At 39.7% G+C, this 24,111-nt stretch overlaps 1 protein-coding gene across 1 annotated transcript; it reads right to left on the reverse strand.

Annotated features, from left to right (window-relative positions):
• Window positions 1-299: 299 nt before the first annotated feature.
• On the reverse strand, window positions 300-1,534 carry LOC142179909 (F-box protein At5g07610-like). Its single transcript, XM_075250801.1, has 4 exons — window positions 1,307-1,534; window positions 1,142-1,188; window positions 589-1,029; window positions 300-546 (listed from the first exon to the last, which is right to left on the reverse strand). The coding sequence occupies exons 1-4, from the start codon at window positions 1,532-1,534 to the stop codon at window positions 300-302; spliced, it is 963 nt and encodes a 320-aa protein (XP_075106902.1).
• Window positions 1,535-24,111: the final 22,577 nt, after the last annotated feature.

Genomic DNA, 24,111 nt, shown 5'->3' on the forward strand with positions numbered 1-24,111 from the left:
GCCTTAAGCTACTGAACGGGGCATTAATTCTTAAAACGACAAGTCTGTCGTTACACACCTCTACTTGCCAATTAGACAAGAATGTAAGCAAAGGATAAGAAACAAATCATCAGAATTTCACCAATTACATAGACTAGATAGGAACTTTGACATACTACTACAACAACGTCAGAGCAGAATAAGCTTCCCGACGTACAAACTAGATATTAAGATTGGCTATAGAACATCATGATTCCTTGCTTCTAGTACATTACACTTAAGTAGTGCCAAGTAGTGAAATTGAAACAATGCATGCAATCTTAGACACAAGGAAGGGTCTCAAAGTGTTGAAAGGCTTGACCCCATTTATACTTGTACTCTAAGGGATCCTGCTTGACAGAAGCAATGTTTGAGACATTACATACCTCCTCAAAGGTCCTGTCAACGATATCGTAGGAATAAATTCTGCCTTGAGCAGATACTATAAGCATAGTCTTCCCTTCTCCATTTGCCTCGACCAAACAAAGTATATCAACCTTAATACTATCAGCATTACCTCCAATTCCCCTACCAAGATAACCAATATCAATGCGATACTTCAACGATCACCCGGAATAATCTATCTGCAACTCCATTACATCCACCAGTGAAGCTGCTCCACCATCACATTCCTGAATAACATGGAGGCGCCCGCCCCAATCGCCAAAATAACAAATCTTTCTCCCATTTTCAGGAACACTAGTACTAGGCATTGTCCTAAACCTCTCATTCTCGACATGAAATGCTAGAAAAGGCTTGTTTTCGCCAATCCAATGAAGACAACCTTGCGAAAACACGCCCCTTTTCAACAAGTAATCATATTTATCATTAAACCCCTTTCCTGTATCCTTCCATGTACCACTTTCTGAAGCATAAATCAAGATATGATACACGTAATCCCCAAAAGGGTCATTGTCATTTTCCGAATTATTAGCATATATGCAAATAATTCTGTAAAAATCGGTTCTTGACGGATCAAATGCTAAATTTATAGCTTTAATAGTAGAGAGGCTAAATTTTTTAGGCAGTGAAAGAGAAGCATAAGAGCATGTACAGGGGTTTTAAACATAAAGGTTACATTCAGGAGGAGCCAACAACAGTCCAAAACACAACAACCCATTACAAGAATGAAGGTGATGAAAACCTGAAAATGCTAAAGGGTAATGAAACCTACGAATGGAAGAAGGGATGGTTCTAGAATAACAATTTTTGTCGTTGGAATTATTGGGGAAGTATACGAGGTGGTCCATAAGATGTTTGAAGGAGAATGTACGGAACAACAAGAGACCAGTGGCGGCGGAAGTGGAGGCGTGGCGGCGGCAGTGACGCAGCGGAAATGAGGAGCGGAGATGAGAGAGTGCCAGTGTTTGGAAACGCAGCAGCATTGGAGAAGATATTGTGTGGGTAATCGGAGGAGAATTTCACTTAGAATGTCTTCCTTGTCGGCAATCACTTCGCCACCCGCGGAAGCGGTGAGATCGCCGGCAACCGGTGAAGCAGCCTTGAGTATTGCCATTCAAATTTGGGATGATACGCACAATTTTTGCGAAGGAAATGTGAAAGTTTTTAGTTAAAATCTCTCTTGCGTTTTAACTCAATGACGCACTTGCCCAAAATAATAAAATTATTTACCCTTATCTATTCATTTGTTTTTCTACCCGTCGAACAAATTATATTTTCTACTCATAGTAGTTTTTATGAGAAATTTTCTTCTTTTTTTCTCCAATTTTTTTTTTATTTCTATTTTTCTTTTCTTTTTCCCCTTTTTTTCCTTTTCTTTTTTCTAGTTTTCTTCTTATTTTTTTTCTTTTTTTTTCTCTTTTTCTATTCATTTATTTTTGCCCAAATCGTATTATTGTTATTTTTATCATAACTTATTTCACACTCAATTTTGACTTCTTTATTTTTTTTATTTTTTTTTCTTTATTTCTTGTTCCTTTTCTAATTCCATTTAACTCCTTTTGTCTTTTATTTTCTTTATTTCTTGTTCCTTTTCTAATTTCATTTAACTTCTTTTGTTATATTCTTTTTCTCTTCATAATCTAATTTCATTTACTGTTTTCACTATTTTTTATTATTCTTATTTTTATACAATAAGAAAAAATAACTGATATAGTAAATATTTGTTCACTTTTTTTTAAATATAACTAGTATAATATACCTTTGTCTTTTTCTCATTTTTAAAATTCAATTATTAAACTGAAATAATATCAGTTGTCACTTGATCTAATTCACTGAATATCACACTGACTGTTGCTGAGCACAATAAATTATATAATCAGATTCAAAGAATCAACATGTGATTGCCATGCAAACCTTGATATCCTTCCCTACAAATATGAGTACACACTCTACCATTAGCAGTAACACAACCAGTTATGGAGCAAGAAACACAATCTACAACCACCAAATCTCCATATATACTAGTTAGAATAGAAATGATAATAAAATATTGAAAAATACAATAAAAGTATAAGTAGCAAAAAAGACTTCTAGTACCATATGATACCATTATGGTATACATGTATACCAACAGAGTATATGACTGCTTTGGAATATTGCTACAACTATCTGCTACTATACTACAGTACCAAAACATTAAAGAGTGAAATAAAAGTATTAGAAAATTACATGCTCGCATTGCAAGCTAAATATTCGCAAAGCAACTTGCGATATACTAAGAGGGTATATAGTTGTATGGGGTCGTTCCAACAATTGCCTATAACTATAAACACTATTACATAATACACATAATCTATGTCCATCGGCACAAAAAAATTCCAGCACTGCAAATCATGTTCATATAAATAATTCCAGAATAGAATTCACTTAAAAATGCAGATAAAACAACCAAAAAAAGTTCAAACTGCCATATGATACCAATATGGCATATAACTATACCGACATGGTATACAATTTTATTGGTAAATTTTCGGTAACTATATGATTATACTACTATTACATAACACACATGCATAAAGAGAAAAATAAAAAAAATAGTGTACCACATATTAATATAATAAAGCATTTCAAGATATTGTACTATATTACTATTATTAAAAGTAAATCAAATAGTGTACCAATTAAATGCAGCTAATACGACCAAAAAAGGATTCAACTAACATATGATACCAATATAGTATATAGTTATACTAATAGGATATATAGTTGTACGTGGCCATTCCAACAACTGCATATAACTATAAAAATTATTACATAATATACAAAATCTATGTCCATAGGTAAAAGAAAATCTAACACAACAAAATATAATCATATAAATCATTTCAGAATAGAATTCACTTAAAATGTAGCTAAAACAACCAAAAAATATTTCAACTACCATATGATACCAATATGACATATAATTATACTAATAGGGTATACAGATCTACTAATTAATTCCAGACAACTATATATGACTATACTACTATTACATAATACACATGTATAAAGAGAAAAATAAAAAAATAGTGTACCACATATTAATATAATAATATATTTTAAGATATTGTACTATAATACTATTATATAAAGGAAACGCATAAACAAATTAAAATGATTACATAATACATATGCATAAAGAAAAATTAAAAATATTCAAGATATTATACTATTCTACTATTACTAAAAAAAATCAAACAGTGCACCGATTAAATATAACTAATACAACCAAAAAAAGTTTCAACTAACATATGATACCAGTATAGTATATAGATATACCAACAGGGTATACAGTTGTACGCAAAGAGTTTAAATTTTTTTTTAATTCAATTATTAAACTGAAATAATGTCAGTTATCACATAATCTAATTAACTCAATTTTGCGGGTCATCGATTATATCAAAATTTAGATATGTTATAATAACATACTATATATCATTTTGAAATGGAGAATAAATTAATAAAAAATATTCAATGGACACGTACATCCTATTATGAAATGAGAAAGATAGAAGAAAAATACTTTATTTATATTTGAGAAGACAATAAAAGAGAAAATAAGTTGGGGCAATTAATGGGTTTTCACGTGATCCGGGATTAGAAAGGAAGGAATTTTGAAAATAGGTAGTTGGGTAAATATTTTAGATTGCATAGGCACACATTGTAAGACAAATTAGAATGGGCAGTAACGAGTAATTAAAATTGCCTGAATAGGCATTTAGAGTAGATTTTCCATATTTAATGAGGACATTTATTACTATTATTAAAAGAAAATCAAATAGTGTACCAATTAAATAGATTTTCCAATTTTAATAGCTCTAGGAAAAAAAGTAAAAAAATAAAAAGAACAAACACCTTCAAAGAAAGTGTTCATATCCAAAAACAATTAGGCCACATATTTTCGTAAAGCTCTTTCTTTTACAATGAAAGTAATTTGATTTACAGCTTGTTTGGGTAGTTGTTACCCATTGTATCGTATCGTATTGTTACTTTAAATTCAATGTTTATTTTGATTGTTAGTTAAATTTTATTGTATCATATCGTTAAATCCGTCGTTACATAACGACGAAATGTGCCACTTTATGTAACGATCGATTTGGTGTGGTCACCTCGTTACCTTGCCTTTTTCTCTAAATCTCACCCTTCATTATTATTAAATAATTTTATTTTATCATTTACCCTACCTTTTTATATAATAATTTTACCATGTATCATAATTGTTCTTTATAATATTGCAAGTTTATTCTTCATATTACTGGTGCGTGATATCATGAAATGATGGAAAACGACACAATCTATTCAATCATTGTATTTATCAAACGATACAGTACAATACAATACAGTACGATGCGATACATTATGAAACAATACGTAATAACCATCCAAACATGCTGTTAGAGAATGAGCCTAAAATCCATAGATCTAGTACATCATGAACTGGTATTTTAACACTTCTTGCTCCATTAATATCTCTGTTTCTAGAAGCAAAATAAAAAATGTCCCCCAAAATCCACGGATAAGAAGAGGAAAGAGTACACATAAAAAATAATAAATAAAAAATAAAAAAAGAGGAAAGAGTTGGAGAACAACTAAAGTTGAATGGGTAGTCGGGTAATACTTTTGGCTCAAATATTTGTAATAAAGTTTAAGATGGGTAATATCGGGTAAATATTTTAATTTTTAGAGGTAGTTTGCATTATTTCCTCTTTTAACTTTCCTAAACTTCGAGCAATTTTAGTCCACCTAACAGAAAAACCAGAACATATAGCACTAAACTAACGACATACGCACGTTTCATTGAAAATGACACCGGAACACTTCAGGCAGACAACATATACCAAAAACCATTCACATTGACACCGGAAGCACTTCACATGTTGGACAAATTGACACTAGAAACTTTAGCCCATGTGACATGGATTTAACATTAAGAGTCTGTTTGGACACAAGAAATTTTTTTCTTTTTTTCGAAATATTTTTACTTTTTTTCGAAATCAGCGTTTGTTCATAAAATTCTAATTTTCTCTTGAAGATGCATTTTGAAAATTTTTGAAAATTTGAAAAACTCCAAAAAGTTGGTAATCAAAATTTTCATTCAAATCACTCACAAAACTTTAAAAATAACCCAAAATTATATTTATGTCCAAACACAACTATACATTTCAAATACCATTTTCACTTGAAAAATTTTTCCCCCCTATTTTGAAATTTTACATTTCTAATGTCCAAACGCCCACTAAATCACTGTTAGTCTATAGGTCTCATTTGGAGCTTCTGTCAAAGGTCTCGTTTTTTGGAAATTTTTTTTTTTATCCTACTTTCCTCACCCCCTTCCCCAAAGTCCCCATGTTTCCTTGCTCCCCTACCATACCCAATATTTTCAGGACTCTATTTTTTTCAACAATCTAATTATCCTTCTAAAAATTCACACAAACTCAAAGGAACTAATGTGTTGCTTTACCTTTTTACGCAAAATATTGTTGATATTTATGCTTCATAACTAAAAGGAAAATACTCTTTTTTTGGTTGAAAAAGAAAGTAATCTTTCTACAACATGAAAATAAAGTAATCATTTTATTGAAATAAAAGAAAATATTTTTTTTACATCATGAAAAGAAAATACTCATTTTGTTAAAATGAAAAAAATACTTTTTCTATATCATGAAAAGAAAATACTTTTTTTTTTGTTGAAATGAAAGAAAATACTTTTTGTACATCATGAAAAAAAGTAATTTTTTTTTATTAAAATGAAAAAGAAATACTTTTTTATATCATGAAAAGAAAATACTCATTTGTTGAAATGAAAAAAAAACTATCTATAACATGAAAAGAAAGTACTATTAATAATATTTTTATTAATGGTGGGGTAGGGGTAGGATGGGCGATTGGGGTGGGTAGGTGGGGTTGTGGGGGTAGGTTGTTGGGGATGGGGAATAGGGCGGGGAAGGTTGAAAATAGTTTTAGAAAATATTTTCCCTTCACTTGATAGGTCCAAAACATTTAAACCAATCAAACATGGGAAAATTAGAAAATATTTTCCGCCAAATACACCCTAAAATCGCTCAAATTTAGTAAAGTTAAAGGATATGAAAGGATCAAATGAGACATATATAGTTGTGTTTTTACTGAAGAGGTTCAATTCATGTGCCCAATTAAGCGTCACGATCCAAATTTCCACCACAGGGTTGTGATGGTACCTAGTCTCTAAGACTAGGTAAGTCTATCACATAATGATGTCAATCAAAATCTAACAACTTCAAATTAACAAAAACATGCAAAAATACGATAATACTGCCAAACGTGGATACAATGATCAACTTCCCAAAATCCGGTAATACTAAGTCTGTCACGACCCCAATTCACCCTCCGTAGGATATCGTGATGGCACCTAGTCTCTAAGACTAAGTAAGACTAATAAATTGCGGAATAATATAATAAGAGTTTGAAACTCAAACCTCAATAGTTGTAATAGATGAAAACTGCAAGTTAAAGAACTACAATATCCCAAAACCCGGCAGAAACACGTCACAAGCTTCTAAGAGAAATACTAAATGTCTCTATACATTATAGTCTACTAAAACAAGAAAAACAACATGATAAGGATACAAGGGAACTCTAAGGTCTGCGGATGCTGGCAGATGTACCTTGAAGTCTCCGTATACAGGTAGCTCACTGATATCTGGGCTGGTAAGCAGTAACTGGATATGCACAAAATGATGTGCAGAAGAATAACATGAGTACACCACAACAGTACCCAGTAAGTGCCAAGCCTAACCTCGATAGAGTAGTGACGGGGTCAGGTGAAGCCCTACTGAAAATAATAGAAAAATATGACAGAGGATATAATAGTATAATGAAATGGCTGAAGAGAGAACAACACAACAAAAAGAGGTAAACAACAGGGGCGCTCTTGAGATACCATCTCGTAGTCCCAAAAGTAAATATGCAAGGGGATCTCCCGAGGTACCGTCTCGTAGTCCCAAAAGAAAATATGCAGTACAGGGAGATCTTCTGAGGAACCACCTCGTAGTTCCAAAGTATATATGTAGTATAAGGGGATCTCCCGAGGAACCGCCTCGTAGTCCTAAAGTAAATATGCAGTACAGGCGATCTCCAGAGGAATCGCCTCGTAGTCCCAAAGTAAATATGCAGCAGGTAGTCGGAGAAACAATAATATTTTCAGCAAAAATCTTACAGTTAAAGATTTAAATCAAATCAAAGAAAAATAGGTAATTCAGCTAAGCATGTTGGTCATATTGCAAGTAAGAGTTAAGGGACGTAGACATGTGATAATAGGCTAAACATGATCACCACATATACTAAAGCAACTCAATTAAAGAATTTAAAAGAAGACTACTCAGCAATAATCAATATTTTCAAATTTAGCCCATGTACGCACTCGTCACCTCGCGTACACGGCGCTCACATATCACAAAATGTTACAACAATATCAAATCATATGGGAATTTCCCCCAAACAGGGTTAGACAAGCCACTTAGCTCGAATTTCGCCCAATCAGTCAAGTAGTATGCCTTTCCCTCGATTTTTCGACTCCGATCGGCTTAAATCTAGTCATAATTAATTCGATTCAGTCAATACAAATCATAGGTATTAATTTCATATGAAAATACAGATTTTTCAACAAAAATCCGAAATTTAACTCAAAAATTGCCTGTGGGACCCACGTCTCAGAACCCGACAAAAGTTACAAAATATAAACGCTCATTCAACTACGAGTCCAACTATACCGAAATTATTCAAATCCGATATCAACTTGACCTCCAAATCATCAAATTTTATTTCCAAGTTCCTTGGCCCAAATCCCTGATTTACACCTTAAAAACACGTAATCTAGTTAGATTATTCGATGATAATTCAATATTATGGAGTAAAAATGATTACAACTGACTTACCTCAAGTTTTTCCATGAAAACCTCGCTCTCAATTGCCCGGCCCGAGCTTGAAATGTCCAAAAATGGCAAAAACTCAGAATCCCTCTGTTTTTGTACTTTCCAGGGGTTTCCACTTCTGCGAGATTTTTAGCCGCATCTGTAGTCTCGCAGATGCGAGAATTCCTTCGCTTCTGCTGCTTCATCGCTTATGCGGACAAGAAGTCCGCTTTTGCGGACTCACTTCTGCGAGAATTTGTACGCTTCTGCGGAGCCGCCTGCCCCCCCCATTTCCGCTTCTACGATCAAACCTTCCACAGCGTTTGTTCATACCTGCGTACCACTTCTGCGATGCCGCTTCTGCGGACCACCCGTCTGCACCTGCGTCCACTGCCTCACCTGAGTACATGAGCATTTAATATGAATACAAAGTCTGACTGACAAAACACTGTCTGAAAGTATAGAACAGTACAATAACTGAAGAAATGAGAGTGAAGGTCAGCAGACTCCAGGCAGCTACCTTGATAGTTTCCAACTGATAGCACTCTGAGATCTAACAGTCGCCGTGTCCGAAAGCACCTGGATCTGCACACGAGGTGCAGAGTGTAGTATGAGTACAACCAACTCAATAAGTAACAAGACTAACCTCTGGGCTGAAAGTAGTGACGAGCTCCGCAGGTACAGTCTAGTAAAAATAATGGTACAAAAATGTAGGCATGCTTTCAAGTTCAGCAGTTAAACTCAGTACAAGTTAAATAGATCAATATTGCATGATTTGAGGAATATGTCATCTCAGTGGAAAGATCTCATGTAATATTGGTCATAAATCATTCGCTCACTCGGTACTATTTATGGCCAATCTAGCCCTAGGATATTACATCCAGTATATATATATATACATCGACTGATAGTCAGTCACTCAGTACCGTATAAGGCCAATTCAGCCCTGGGAAATTTATCCCTAAATGTAAATGATACGGACATGATCGATGTCTAGGGAAATTCATCACAATATAAATAAGTAAGGCAAGTCCATGCCCTGGCAAGTCCATCCCGAATATATATAATCATCTACGCTCACTAGGGTGTGTATAGACTTCAGAGGGGCTCCTTCAGCCCAAGCATGATATAAAACCGATATGGCCTACTGCAGGCGGGCAGTCCCGATCCATATAATAATAAAGCCTATAAGACATGCTGCAGGCGGGCAACCCCGATCCATATAATAATAATATATATAAAGCCAATATGGCCTGCTGCAGGCGGGCAGCCCCAATCCCATAAATATCCTCACAATGGATGAACATGACTGAGTATGAAATATACATTTTTAAAATAATTAAATTCAACAGCAACACGACCCTGTGGATCCCAAAATATCGTCACGTAGCCTAATCATGAACTTAATACGAGTCTCAGCTTAATTTCCTAACACGTGGAGAATGTTCAGATAATAACATGATTCTTTAATTTTTACAATTTCAAAGAATTTATTCAAGTAACAATTTCAATGGTGCACGTCCACACGCTCGTCAACTATCGTGTGTGTCACCTCCAAATAATTCATATAATACTAATTTGGGGATTCATACCCTCAGAACCAAGTTTAAAAGTGTTACTTACCTCAAACAGTGTAATTTCTTACTCTGTAATGCCTTTGTCTCGCGAATCGGCCTCCGAATGCCTCGAATCTAGTCACGAATAATTTGTTTTAGTCAATACAAATTACAGAAATTAATTCCCTATGAAAATACTAATTTTCCAATAAACATGCGAAATTGCAGCCAAAAGTCGCATGTGGCAAAACATGGCCAAAAATGGCAAAAGCTCGGAACCCGTTCGAAATGTATACTGCCAGAGGTTCCCCATCTGCAATATTTTAACCGCTTCTTTGCAACCGCTTCTGTGGTTTTGGCATCCGCTTTTACGACCTTTTTGCTTCTACGGACGACTGGTCTGAATCTGCGAAGAAGTTGTTTGCTTCTGCGGCGAGTCCAAACTGCCTCTTTCCGCTTCTGCGGTGAATCAGCCGCATCTGCGACCTCGCAGGTGCGGCAAAATCTTTGCACCTACGCAACGTTCCCTGCCCTTCACTCCTGGCCGCTTATGCGATGGTCCTTGCTCACCTGCAGTGTCGCACCTGCGGTCAAAGCTTCGCAGGTGCAGTTACACTAGAAGCAAAATTTCCAGATTTTTCCCAAGTCTAAATTTTCGATCCGTTAACCATCCAAAACTCACCTGAGGCCCTCGGGACCTCAACCAAATACACAAACAAGTCCTAAAACATCATACAAACTTAGTCGAGTTTTCAAATCACATCAAACAATGCTAAAAACACGAATCACACATAGATTCAAGCCTAATGAACTTTGAAACTTCCAATTTCTACTAATGACGCCGGAACCTATCAAATCACGTCTGATTGACCTCAAATTTTACAGATAAGTCATAAAATGACATAACAGTCCTATTCAAATTTCTAGAATCGGATTTTGACCCCGATATCAAAAAGTCAACCCCCCCGTCAAACTTCCCAAAAATTCGACTTTCGCCATTTCAAGTCTAATTCCACTACGAGCCTCAAAATAATTTTTCGGACATGCTCCTAAGTCTAAAATTACCATACGAAGCTATTGGAATATTCAGAATTCAAATCCAAGGTCGTTTACACATAAGTCACCATATAGTCAACTTTTCCAACTTATGTTTTCAATTATGAGACTAAGTGTCTCATTTCACTCCGAAATTCTTCTAGACTCGAACCAACTGACCTGGTAAGTCATAAAATAACTGTAAAGCATAACTTGAGTAGTAAATGGGGGAATGGGGTTATAATACTTAAAACGACCGGTCGGGTCGTTACATTCTCCCCCTCTTAAACAAACGTTCCTCCTCGAATGAGTTTAGAATCATACCTGGAGTCTCAAATAGGTGTGGATATTTGCTCCGCATCTCCTGCTCAGTCTCCCAAGTAGCTTCTCCGATTGGCTGGCCTCTCCACTGTACCTTCACTGATGTTATGTTCTTTGACTTTAGCTTTCGAACCTGCCAGTCTAAAATGGCCACCTACTCCATATCATAAGTCAAATTACCGTCCAGTTGCACTGTAATGATATCCAAAATATGAGACAGATCCTCGACATACTTTCGGAGCATGAATACATGGAACACTGGATGAACACTTGATAGACTAGGTGGCAAAGCAAGTTCATATGCCACCTCTCCAATTTTCTTAAGTATCTCAAAAGGCCCAATATACCGAGGGCTCAACTTGCCCTTCTTTCTGAATCTCAACACACCCTTCATGGGTGAAATCTTGAGCAGAACCTTCTCCCCAACCATGTAAACAACATCACGGACCTTCCTGTCGGTATAACTCTTCTGTTTAGACTACACCGTGCGAAGCCGTTCCTGAATTAATTTGACCTTCTCCAAAGTATCTAGAACCAAGTCAGTACCCAATATCCTAGCCTCACCCGTCTCAAACCAACCCACCGGAGACCGACGCCGTCTCCTATATAAAGCCTCATACGGAGCCATCTGAATGCTCGATTGGTAGTTGTTGTTGTAAGAAAACTACGCGAGTGGTCGAAACTGATCCCAAGAACCCCCAAAATCAATGACACAAGCGCGTAACATATCCTCCAATATATGAATAGTGCACTCGGACTGTCCGTCCGTCCGAGGGTAGAAGGCTGTACTCAACTGAACCTGTGTGCCCAATTCTCGTTGCACTACTCTCCAAAACTGTGATGTAAACTGTGTGCCCCAATCTGAAATGATAGACACTGGCACACCATCTAGGCGAACAATCTCGCGGATATAAATCTTAGCCAATCGCTCCGAAGAATAATTAGTACCAACTGGAATAAAATGCACGGACTTGGTCAACCGATCTACAATCACCCAAACAACATCAAACTTCCTCAATGTCCGTGGAAGCCCAACTACGAAATCCATGGTAATACGCTCCCATTTCCACTCCGGAATTTAAAGTCTCTGAATCAATCCTCCCGGTCTCTGATGCTCGTACTTTACCTGTTGACAATTTAAACACCGAGCTACAAATCCAACTATATCTTTCTTCATTCGCCTCCACCAATAGTGCTGCCTCAAATCCCGATATATTTTCGCGGCACCTGGATGAATGTAGTACCGCGAACTGTGAGCTTCCTGGAGAATCAACTCACGCAAACCATCTACATTAGGCACACATAGCCTGCCCTGCATACGTAATACACCGTCATCCCCAATAGTGACTTCCTTGGCATCACCATGCTGAACCGTGTCCTTAAGGACAAGCAGATGGGGGTCATCATACTGACGTTCTCTTATACGATCATAAAGAGAAGACTGAGAAACCACACAAGCCAAAACTCGACTTGGCTTAGAAATATCCAATCTGACAAACTGGTTGGCCAAGGCCTGTACAAGGATAAAGGCCTCTCTGCTACCGGTAAGTATGCTAAGCTGCCCAAACTCTCCGCCTTACGACTTAAGGCATCGGCCACCACATTGGCCTTTCCGGGATGATAGAGAATGGTGATGTCATAATCCTTAAGAAACTCCAACCACCTCCGCTGCCGCAAATTAAGATCCTTCTGTTTAAACAGATGTTGTAGAGTCCGGTGATTGGTATAAACCTCACAATGGACACCGTACAAATAATGCCGCCAAATTTTTAAGGCATGAACAATAGATGCTAACTCAAGGTCATGGACCGGATAATTCTTCTCATGTACCTTTAATTGTATGGACGCATAGGCAATCACCCTACCATCTTGCATCAGCACTGCGCCGACACCAATACACGATGCATCACAGTACACAGTATAAGTCCCTGAACCTGTAGGCAACACCAATACTAGGGCTGTAGTCAAAGCCGTCTTGAGCTTCTGAAAGCTATCTTGACACTCATCCGACCATCTGAACGGAGCACCTTTCTGGGTCAATTTAGTCATAGGCGCCGCAATAGACAGGAAACCCTCCATGAAGCGACGATAATAACTGGCCAATCCCTGAAAACTCCGAATCTCAGTAACTGAAGATGGCATGGGCCAACTCTGAACTGCCTCTATTTTCTTCGGATCCACCTTAATCCCTTCACTGGACAGTATGTGTCCCACGAATGCCACCGAACTAAGCCAGAATTCACATTTAGAGAATTTGGCATATAGTTTCTCCTCTCTCAGCCTCTGTAATACAATACCCAAGTGTTGTGCATGCTCCTCCTGGCTACGTGAGTACACCAGGATATCATCAATAAATACCACGACAAATGAGTAAAGATACGGCTGGAATACGCTACTCATTACGTGCATAAATGTTGCTGGGGCATTGGTTTAGCCCAAATGACATCACAAGAAATTCATAGTGACCATAACGATTCCTGAATGTCGTCTTTAGAATATCCGAATCCCGAATTTTCAACTGGTGATACCCGGATCTCAAATCAATTTTGGAGAATACCCTTGCTCCCTGAAGCTAGTCAGATAAGTCATCAATACGGGGCTACGGATATTTATTCTTGATTGTAACTTTGTTCAATTTTCTATAATCAATGCACATCCGCATAGTACCATCTTTCCTTTTCACAAACAGAACCAGTGCACCCCAAGGCGACACACTAGGCCTAATAAACCCCTTATCACGAAGTTCCTGAAGTTGCTCTTTCAATTCTTTTAACTCAGCTGGTGCCATACGATATGGAAGAATAAAAATGGGTTGAGTGACCGCCACCAAGTCAATACCAAAATCAATATCCCTATTGGGTGGCATACCCAACAGGTCTGCAGGAAATATATGCGAAAAGTCTCGCACTACCGGTACTGAATCAATAGTAGGGGTATTTGCATCAACATTTCTCACAAAGGCCAAATATGACAAACATCTCTTCCCTACCATACGTCGGGACCTCAAATAAGAAATTACCCTACTGGGAACATAATCTACAAAACCTCTCCATTCGACTTTTGGCAATCCCGATATCGCTAACGTCACTGTTTTTGCGTGACAGTCCAGAATAACATGACATGGAGACAACCAATCCATACCCAGGATTACATCGAAATCAACCATACTGAGCAATAAGAGATCAACTCTGGTCTCCAGTCCCCCAATAGTTACCACATACGACCGATATACACAGTCCACAATAATAGCATCGCCCACTGGCATAGATACATAAACAGAGGAAACTAAGGACTCACGGGGCATATCCAGATAATGAACAAAATATGATGAAACATACGAATATGTTGAACCAGGGTCAAATAATAAATAAGCCTCCACTTGGCACACGTAGACAATATATGTCATCACTACATCTGAAGCAACAACATCTGGCCTGCAGGAAAAGCATAAAATCGGGCCTGATCGCCACCTGATCAGCCTCCCCCTCTTGGGCGACCCCTAACTAGCTGAGCCCTACCCGGAGCTGGCTGGGCGTATGGTGGAGCAACTGGTGCAGAAGTAGCAGCCTGAATCCTCTCCTGAACTGGACCCCGTGTAAGGTGGGGACAATATTTCCTCACATGACCCATATCTCCACACTCATAGCAATCTCTCTCGAAAAATGGTGGCGAGTTCTGAGGTAGACCTCGAGAACCAGAATAACTACCAGAAGAACCTGGTACAGATGATCCCTGAGCTGAAGGAGCATGGGGCATACTCTAGGCTGGCATGGCACTGAGAGATTCCTGATGAGAACTGTATGAACCATGGCAGGATGATGCACCACGGTGAACTGGACGACCCTTCTGAGCGTGCCTGTATGGACGACCCCTACTATGGTAGGACTGCCGTTCAGAAGGTACCCCATTAGAGACTCCCAAACCTTGAGGCCTCTTGGCCTCCCTCTCACCACGCTCCTGGCTACGGACCACCTATATATGCCGAGCAATGTCAACCACCTCGTCAAAAGTGGCACATGACACATCTCCCTAGTCATAAGCAACCGCAACTGGTATGTGAGGCCATCAATGAACCTAAGAAAAATTTTCAGATTTTTTCCAAGTCCAAATTTTTGATCCGCTAACCATCCGTAACTCACCCGAGTTCCCCGGGACCTCAACCAAATACACAAACAAGTCCTAAAACATCATACAGACTTAGTCGAGTCTTCAAAGAACATCAAACAATGCTAAAAACATGAATCACACATAGATTCAAGCCTAATGAACTTTGGAACTTCCAATTTCGACAAACGACGCCGGAACCGATCAAATCACGTCCGATTGACCTTAAATTTTGCACACACATCATAAATGACATAATGGACCTATTCAAATTTCCAAAATCGGATTCCGACCATGATATCAAAAAGTCAATCCCCCGGTCAAACTTTCCAAAAATTCAACTTTCGTCATTTCAAGCCTAATTCCATTATGGGCCTCCAAATAATTATCCGGACACGCTCCTAAGTCTAAAATCACCATACAGAGCTATTGGAATCTTCAGAATTCTAATCCGACGTCATTTACACATAAGTCAACATCCGGTCAACTTTTCCAATTTAAGTTTTCAATTATGAGACTATGTGTCTCGTTTCACTCTGAAATCCTTCCGGACCCGAACTAACTAACCCGGCAAGTCATAAAACGACTGTAAAGCATAACTTGATTAGTAAATGGGGGAACGGAGTTATAATACTTAAAAAGACCGGCCGAGTTGTTACACAACCACCCTGTCAAACTTCTCAAAAATTTAACTTTCGCCATTTCAAGCCTAATTCTACTACGGACCTCCAAATAATTTTTCGGACATACTCCTAAGTCCAAAATTACCATATGGAGCTATTGGAATCATCAAAACTTTATTCCGGGGTCGTTTTTGCATAAGTCAACATCCGGTCACTATTTCAACTTAAACTTTAAACCTTGGAACTAAGTATTTCAATTTATTTCAAAACCTCACCGGACCCGAACCAATTACCCCGGCAAGTAACATTACAACGGTAAAGCATAAATAGAGCAGTAAATGGGGGAACGGAGTTATAATACTCAAAATGACCGGGTGGGTCGTTATATTCTCCCCATCTTAAACAAACGTTCATCCTCGAATGAGTTTAGAATTATATCTGGAGTTATCAAAATATGAGGATAACGGCTACGCATATCATACTCGGTCTCCCAAGTAGAACTTGTCCACCTGATCCCTCCACTGTACTTTTACTGAAGCAATGCTCTTCGATCTCAACTTTCTAACATATCTATCCAAAATAGCCACCGGTTCCTCAACATAAGATAGATCCTTGTCAACTGAGATGGAATGCAACATCACGAACCTTCCGGTCCGCATAACTCTTTTGTCTAGATTGAGTTGTACGAAGTCAATCCTGAAACATGGACTGAGCCGAAGTCTAACACATGAGACGGATCGCCGTGATACTTCTGGAGCATGGAAACATGGAAAAATGGATGAACTGCAGTGAGAATAGGTGGCAATGCAAGTCTGTAAGTCACCTCCCCAACTCTCTCAAGGATCTCAAAAGGCCCGATATACTTAGGTCTCAACTTGCCCTTCTTCCTAAATCTCATAACACCCTTCATGGGCGAAACCCAAAGCAAGACTCGCTCACTAACCATGAATGCAACATCACGAACCTTCCGGTCCGCATAACTCTTTTGTCTAGATTGGGCTGTACGAAGTCAATCCTGAATCTATTTAACCTTTTCCAAAGCATCTTGAACCAAGTCTTTACCTAATAGCCTAGCTTCACCGGCTCGAACCAATCCACTGGAGACTGACACCGCCTACCATATAAAGTCTCATACGATGCTATCTAAATGCTCGACTGATAACTGTTATTGTAAGCAAACTCTGCAAGTGAAAAGAACTAATCCTAAGCACCCCCAAAATCTATCACACACGCATGGAGCATATCTTCCAATATCTGAATAGTGCGATCGGACTGTCCGTCCGTCTGAGGGTAAAATGTTGTACTCAATTCTACCCGAGTACCCAACTCACGTTGTACGGCCCTCTAGAACCGTGACGTAAACTGTGTACCCCGGTTAGAGATGATAGATACCAATACACCATGAAGCCTGACGATCTCGCGAATATAAACCTGAGCCAGTTGCTCCGAAGGGTAAGTAGTAACAACAAGAATGAAATGAGCTGACTTGGTCAATCTATCCACAATTACCCAAACTGCATTGAATTTCCTCTGAGTCCGTGGGAGCCCAACAACGAGATCCATAGTGATCCGCTCCCATTTCCATTCTAGAATCTCTAGCTTCTAAAGCAATACACCCGGTCGTTGATGCTCATACTTCACCTACTAGCAATTTAGGCACCGAGCTACATATTCCACTATGTCTTTCTTCATCCACCTCCACCAATAGTGTTTTCTTAAGTCCTGATACATCTTTGTAGCACCCGGATGAATGGAGTACCGCGAACTATGAGAATGCCGCCAAATCTTTAAGGCATGAACAATAGCTGCTACCTCAAGGTCATGGATTAGATAATTTTTCTCATGTACCTTTAACTTTATGGACGCATAGGCTATCACCCTACCTACTTGCATTAACACTACGCTGAGACCAATACGTGACACATCATAATACACATTATAAGATCATGAACTTATAGGCAACACCAATACTGGGGTTGTAGTCAAAGTTGTCTTGAGCTTTTGAAAGCTCTCCTCACATTCCTCGGTCCATCTGAACGGAGAACCCTTCTGGGTCAATTTAGCCATAGGTGCAGCAATAGAAGAAAAACCTTCTACAAATCGGCGATAATACCCTGCCAAACCAAGGAAACTCTAGATCTCAGTAGCTGATGACGGTCTTGGCCAACTCAGCACTGCTTCAATTTTCTTTGGATCTACCTTAATCCCTTCACACGAAACTATATGACCCAAAAATCCCACTGAATCAAGCCAGAATTCACACTTTGAAAATTTTGCATATGACTTCTTTTCTCTCAAAGTCTAAAGCACAGTCCTCAGGTGTTGCTCATGATTTTCCCAGCTCCGGGAATACACCAGAATGTCGTCAATAAACATAATGACAAAAGAATCAAGATAGGGCTGAAATACATTATTCATTAAGTGCATAAATGCTCCTGGGTGTTGGTCAGCCCAAAAGACATCACAAGGAACTTATAATGACCATACCGAGTCCTGAAAGTAGTCTTCGGGATATCTGGCTCCCGAATCTTCAACTGATGATAGCCTGAATGTAAGTCGATCTTAGAGCACCCTGAAACTGATCAAATAGGTCATCAATACGTGGCAATGGATACCCATTCTTCACTGTGACCTTATTCAACCGGCGGTAATCAATATATATCTCCATAGGATAATCCTTATTCTTCACAAATAAGACAGGAGCACCCTAAGGTGATACACTGGCCGAATGAAGCCCTTATTAAGAAACTCCTGTAGCTACTCTTTTAATTCTTTTAACTCTGCTGGTGCCATACGATATGATGGAATAGAAATGGGCTGAGTGCCCGATAACAAATTAATGCCAAAGTCAATATCCCTATCGGGTGGCATACCCGAAAGATCCGTTGGAAATACATCAGGAAAATTCCTTACTACAGAAACTAACTCCACGGTAGGTGTATCAATACTAACATCTCTCACATAGGCCAGATACACATCACACCCCTTCTCAACCATTCGTTGAGCCTTAAGAAATGAAACAACCCTGCTAGGGACATGATCCAAGGTACCTCTCCATTCGAGCCACGGTAGACCTGGCATAGCCAACATTACCGTCTTGGCGTAACAATCAAGGATAGCGTGATATGGCGACAACCAGTCCATGCCCAAAATAATATCAAAATCCACCATACTGAGTAATAATATATTAGCTCTGGTCTCAAAACCAATGATAACAATCAAACACGACCGATACACGCAGTCAACAATAATAGAATCACCCACGGATGTAGATACATAAATAGAAGAACTCAAAGAATCACGGTCGGTTGAGGAGTTCATGTGCCAAGTGTCGACTTTTAAAGGGCCAAGTATATAATTTCCTAAAAAGCATCAACTATTAGGGTCGGGGAAAGCAGTCCAACCACACAAGAAGTTACCGCGGCCTGCAATATTCCCCCAATTGCGGAAACCAAATACTAAAAATTACAACTGAATAATACCTCAGAGAAAACTCATATAAAGTAGCAAACTTTACAGAAAAAAACCCATCATAAACAAAATAAGAGTAGTGAAGACGTAATTGAAGACAATTTGCATAGTCAAGTCAGAATATAGACGAAGAATGGAAACCTTAAAAGTAAAACTCTGAACTTTACATAAAACTCATAAAAGCAGCAAACTGTAGAGAGAAAAATCATCATAATCAAATAAGTGGCTTGGCGACATAAATAAACACATTGGAATATTGATGAATAATGAGAACTTTAAATAAAAAAGTAAACACTCTCGCAATGGAAACTAATATAAAGCAGCAAACTTTAGAGAAAAACGTGACGATCCGACTGGTCGTCTCGAGAGTTGAAGCCCCATTTCTCCATTTTATGCTTCTATTGTGTTCTACGGCTATTATATGACTTACCGGGTTAGTTTGTCCGTGTCCGGAGTAATGTCAGAGTGAATTGAGACACTTAGTCTCTTAATGGGAAGCTTAAGTTGGAAAAGTCGACCAGGTGTCGACATATGTGTAAACAACCTCAGATTTGAATTTTGATGGTTCCGTTAGCTTCGTTAGGTGATTTTGGACTTAGGAGCGCATCCAGAATGTGATATGGAGGTCCGTAGTAGAATTAGGCTTGAATTGGCAAAAGTAGAAATTTTTGGCAAATTTGATCGAGAGTGAAAATTTTGATATCAGGGTCGGATTGGATTTTCGGGAATTGGAGTAGGTTCGTAGTGTCATTTATGACTTGTTTGCAAAATTTGAGGTCAATCGGACGTAGTTTGATAGATTTCGGCGTCGTTGGTGGAATTTGGAAGTTTAGAAGTTCATTAGGCTTGAATCTGGGTGCAATCCGTGTTCTTGATGTTGTTTGGGGTAGGTTGAGGGTTCGACTAAGTTTGTATTGGGTTATAAGACTTGTTGGTATATTTTGTTGAGGTCTCAGGGGCCTCGGGTGTATTTCGGATGCTTAACGGGTTGAAATTGGGATTTAGGCAATTGCTGAGTTTTCTGGTGTTCTGGTATTTCGCACCTACGGTGGGGAGACCACATGTGCGGACCTGCAAAAGCGAAGAGGAAGCTGCTGATACGGGCAAGGCCAGGAAGGGTAGGGGGCACAGGTGCGAGAAAGGATGCGTATCTGCGAGTCTGCAGATGCGAGGATGGCCCACAGATACGATAAGGGAAAGTTTGGGCATTTCCGCAGAAGCGGACGAAGGGCCGGAGAAGCGACTCCGTAGGTGCGATACCTGGAGCGCAGGTGCGAGCCCAGTATTTTTAGTGGGCTCCGCAGGTGCTGATATTTTTGCGCAGGTGCGGAAATGAGGCCGCAGGTGCGAAAGGCCTGGGCAGAACATATAAGGACTTCGAGATATTTCACCATTTTCACTATTTTAAACTCGGATTTTGGAGGATTTTGAGAATGATTTTGAAGTGATTAGTGAGGTAAGCTCCTTGTGTCCATTTATCTTCAATAATGATATTTCCCCACTGATTTGTCATCTAATTGGTGAGTTTTTTAGGTGAAATTCGGGGGTTTAGGTCTAGGAAAATTGGGAGTGAATTTTTGGGGATTAAGATGACCAAATGGTGTCGGATTTCGATAAATTTGGTATGGTTAGACTCGTGAGTGAATGGAATTTCGGGGTTTGTAACTTTCGTCGGATTTCAACACGTGGGCCCAAGGGCCGGGTTGAGCCTATTTCGGATTTTGGCATATAATTTCATGTTTTTCTTGTGGAATTGATTCCTTTAGCCTATATTAATTATATCGTACTGCTTGTGGCTAGATTCAGGGCATTTGGAGACTGATTCGAGGGGTAAAGGCATTTTAGAGTAGGATTCTGCGCGGTTTGAGGTAAGTAACAGTCTTAAATCTGGTCCTGAGGGTATGAAACCCCGGATTTTGGTATGATGTGATTATTTTGGAGGTGACGCATATGCTAGGTGACGGGCGTGTGGGCGTGCACCGTAGGGGATTGTGACTTGGTCTGTCCTGTGAGACTGTAAAGTCGAATAGCTTATTGTTAATTACATGTTCCCTATGTCTTCTAGAAATTTTACTGCCATTCATGTTAGAAACCATGCTTAGGCCATATGTTATCAATGTTGGGACCCACATCGGTCGGGTATTTGTGGAATTAGCTACTATTTCCTGTCTTGTACTTAGTCATAGTTTTACTTGCGTGTCATATCTCTGTTTCCTCTTATTTTCTTGTTGATACTTGTTATCATCTCTTTTGGGCTGATTGGTATGATTTCTGAGAGCCCGAGCGGCTGAAGAGGTTAGTGGCTGAGATAGGGCCTGAGTGCCGAGCTGTGAGCTATGTGAGTGTATATAGATAGGGTTGCACGTCGCAACGAGCCTGAGGGCTGAATGTATATGGATCGGGTTTCACGCCGCAATGAGCCTTATAGATATTTATGGACTGTGGATCGGGTTGCATGCTGCAACGAGCCTTATGGCAACTTATATGATTGGATCGGGCTGCATGCCGCAATGATATAGCGCTTGGGCTGAAAGAGCCCCTCCGGAGTCTGTACACCCCCAGTGAGTGCAAGTACCTATTGAGTGTGATTATTGAGGGTTGAGAGCCGAGTGTTTGAGCTATCGAGAGCTTGAGTGATTGTTACCCTGAGGGGTTGCATTTGTTTCCTTTGTTGCTGCACTTAGCTGAATTATGTCATTGTTCTGAACTTCTAGAAAAATATTGTATCCGGTTTATCTGAACTTAGTAAATGTATAAGTGAATTAACTTATATTGCCGGAATTGAATCATGTCTACTTTCACTGCTGAAATTACTGAAGTGAACGGTAATTGTATAGCTCGTCACTACTTCTGAGTTCCTTATTTATTTTTGTTACTTACTGAGTTGGTTGTACTCATGCTACACCCTGCACTTCATGTGTAGATCCAGGTGTATCCGGTCACGGAGGACGTTGAATTCGTGCGTGGTTGAGTATCAGTGATTCACAAGGTAGCTACCGGCATTCGCAGTCCCTGCCTCTCCTTTCTTGTTATCTTTCTTTTTTGTATTGGTATTTAGACACATACTCTTGTAGACATTGTTTCTTAGACTGGTTGTTTAGATGTTCATGACTTGATGACACCCCGATGTTTGGGGCTATTTTTTCGCGTTGTATTTTGAGTTTAAATCCTGTTTTTATGAAAACTCTATCATATCAAGCTTTTTGGTTTATTTTGTGAAATATTTGAAGTATTTGGGAAAAACAAATCGGCTTGCCTAGTACCATCGATAGGCGCCATCATGACAGAGTAGGGTTTTGGGTCGTGACTAGTTGGTATTAGAGCCAAGGTTACATAGGTCTGACGAGTCATGAGTAGGTTAGTAGAGTCTTGCGGATCGGTACAGAGACGTCTGTACTTATCTTCGAGAGGCTGCCAAACCCTTAGGAAATTTCACATTCATGAATTCTTGTCGTGCGAATCGTTTGATTCTGGTAACTAAACTTCTATTGTTCTATTCTCTCAGAGATGGTGAGGACGCGTGCTGCGGGGCAGGATGGACAACCACCAGTACCACCTGTCAGGGTCGCGAGAGGCCGAGGTCGCGGTAGGGGCAGAGGTGCAGCTCGCACCGTAGCTAGGGCAGCACTTGCAGATCCACCAGTTGCCCCAGTTCAGGAGCAGGCTCCAGTTGTGGGTGAGCTTGTGGGACCAGCTCAGGCACCACTTGTGCCCATTGTGATTCCAGGCCTTCAGAAGGCCTTAGCTCAGATTCTTACCATGTGCACTAGTCTTGCTCAGGCGGTCTCTGTTCTGGCTGCAGCTGCCACTTCTCAGGCCGGAGTAGGTGCTCAGACTCTTGCTGCCCGCACACCACAGCAGGTGGTATAGGGAATCTAGATACCGGGGGAACCGCCAGCCCAATCGGTTGCAGTTGCTCAAAACTATGTGGTTCATGTCATGCCCAATGATGAGCAGCGTCGATTAGAGAGGTTTGGGAGACTCCAGCCTCCATCTTTCAGTGGTACCGAGAAAGAGGATGAACAGGGCTTCTTGGACAGGTGTCAGAGGATACTTCATACAACAGGTATTCTAGAGACCAGTAGGGTCACGTTCACTACTTCTCTGGGGCTTCCTTCAGCTGGTGGGAGGCTTACGAAAGGCGTAGGCCGGTCGGCGTAGCACCCCTTACCTGGCAGTAGTTCTCCGGTCTATTCTTGGAGAAGTTCGTGCCTCAGTCCCGTAGAGAGGAGCTGCGCAGGCTGTTCGAGCAGCTTCGTTAGGATGATATGTCCGTGACGCAGTATGAGATGAGATTTTCTGTGTTGGCCCGTCATGCTATCTGGTTCATTCCCACAAGCAGGGAGGGGATCAGGAGGTTCATTGATGGCCTCACTTTTCAGCTGCGATTGCTTATGACTAGAGAGAGAGTGTCTGGTGCTACTTTTGATGGGGTGGTCGATATTGCTCGTCAGATTGAGATGGTTCGCAGCCAGGAGTAGGTTGAGAGGGAGGCCAAGAGGCCTCGTGGACAGGGTGGATTTAGCGTTGTTCCTTCTGGGAGTTAGTTCCACGCGGTAGGGGGCGTCCTTTTAGACATGCTCAGACAGCTTGCCAGTTCATCGTGGTGCATCATCTAGCCATAGTTCACACAGTTATCAGTAGGGCCAT

The sequence above is a fragment of the Nicotiana tabacum genome, chromosome 4 (genome assembly GCF_000715075.1).
Source record: "Nicotiana tabacum cultivar K326 chromosome 4, ASM71507v2, whole genome shotgun sequence".
NCBI classification, from domain to species: Eukaryota; Viridiplantae; Streptophyta; class Magnoliopsida; order Solanales; family Solanaceae; genus Nicotiana; species Nicotiana tabacum.

What these genes read in the sequence shown, in the direction of transcription:
- LOC142179909 (XM_075250801.1), bottom strand. Translation starts at nt 1,534, where the DNA reads ATGGCAATACTCAAGGCTGCTTCACCGGTTGCCGGCGATCTCACCGCT. An exon ending in TTTTCATCACCTTCATTCTT is followed by an intron (nt 1,030 to 1,141) that starts GTAATGGGTTGT and finishes TAAAAAATTTAG; the next exon opens with CCTCTCTACTATTAAAGCTA. An exon ending in TTGCAGATAGATTATTCCGG is followed by an intron (nt 547 to 588) that starts GTGATCGTTGAA and finishes TTATCTTGGTAG; the next exon opens with GGGAATTGGAGGTAATGCTG.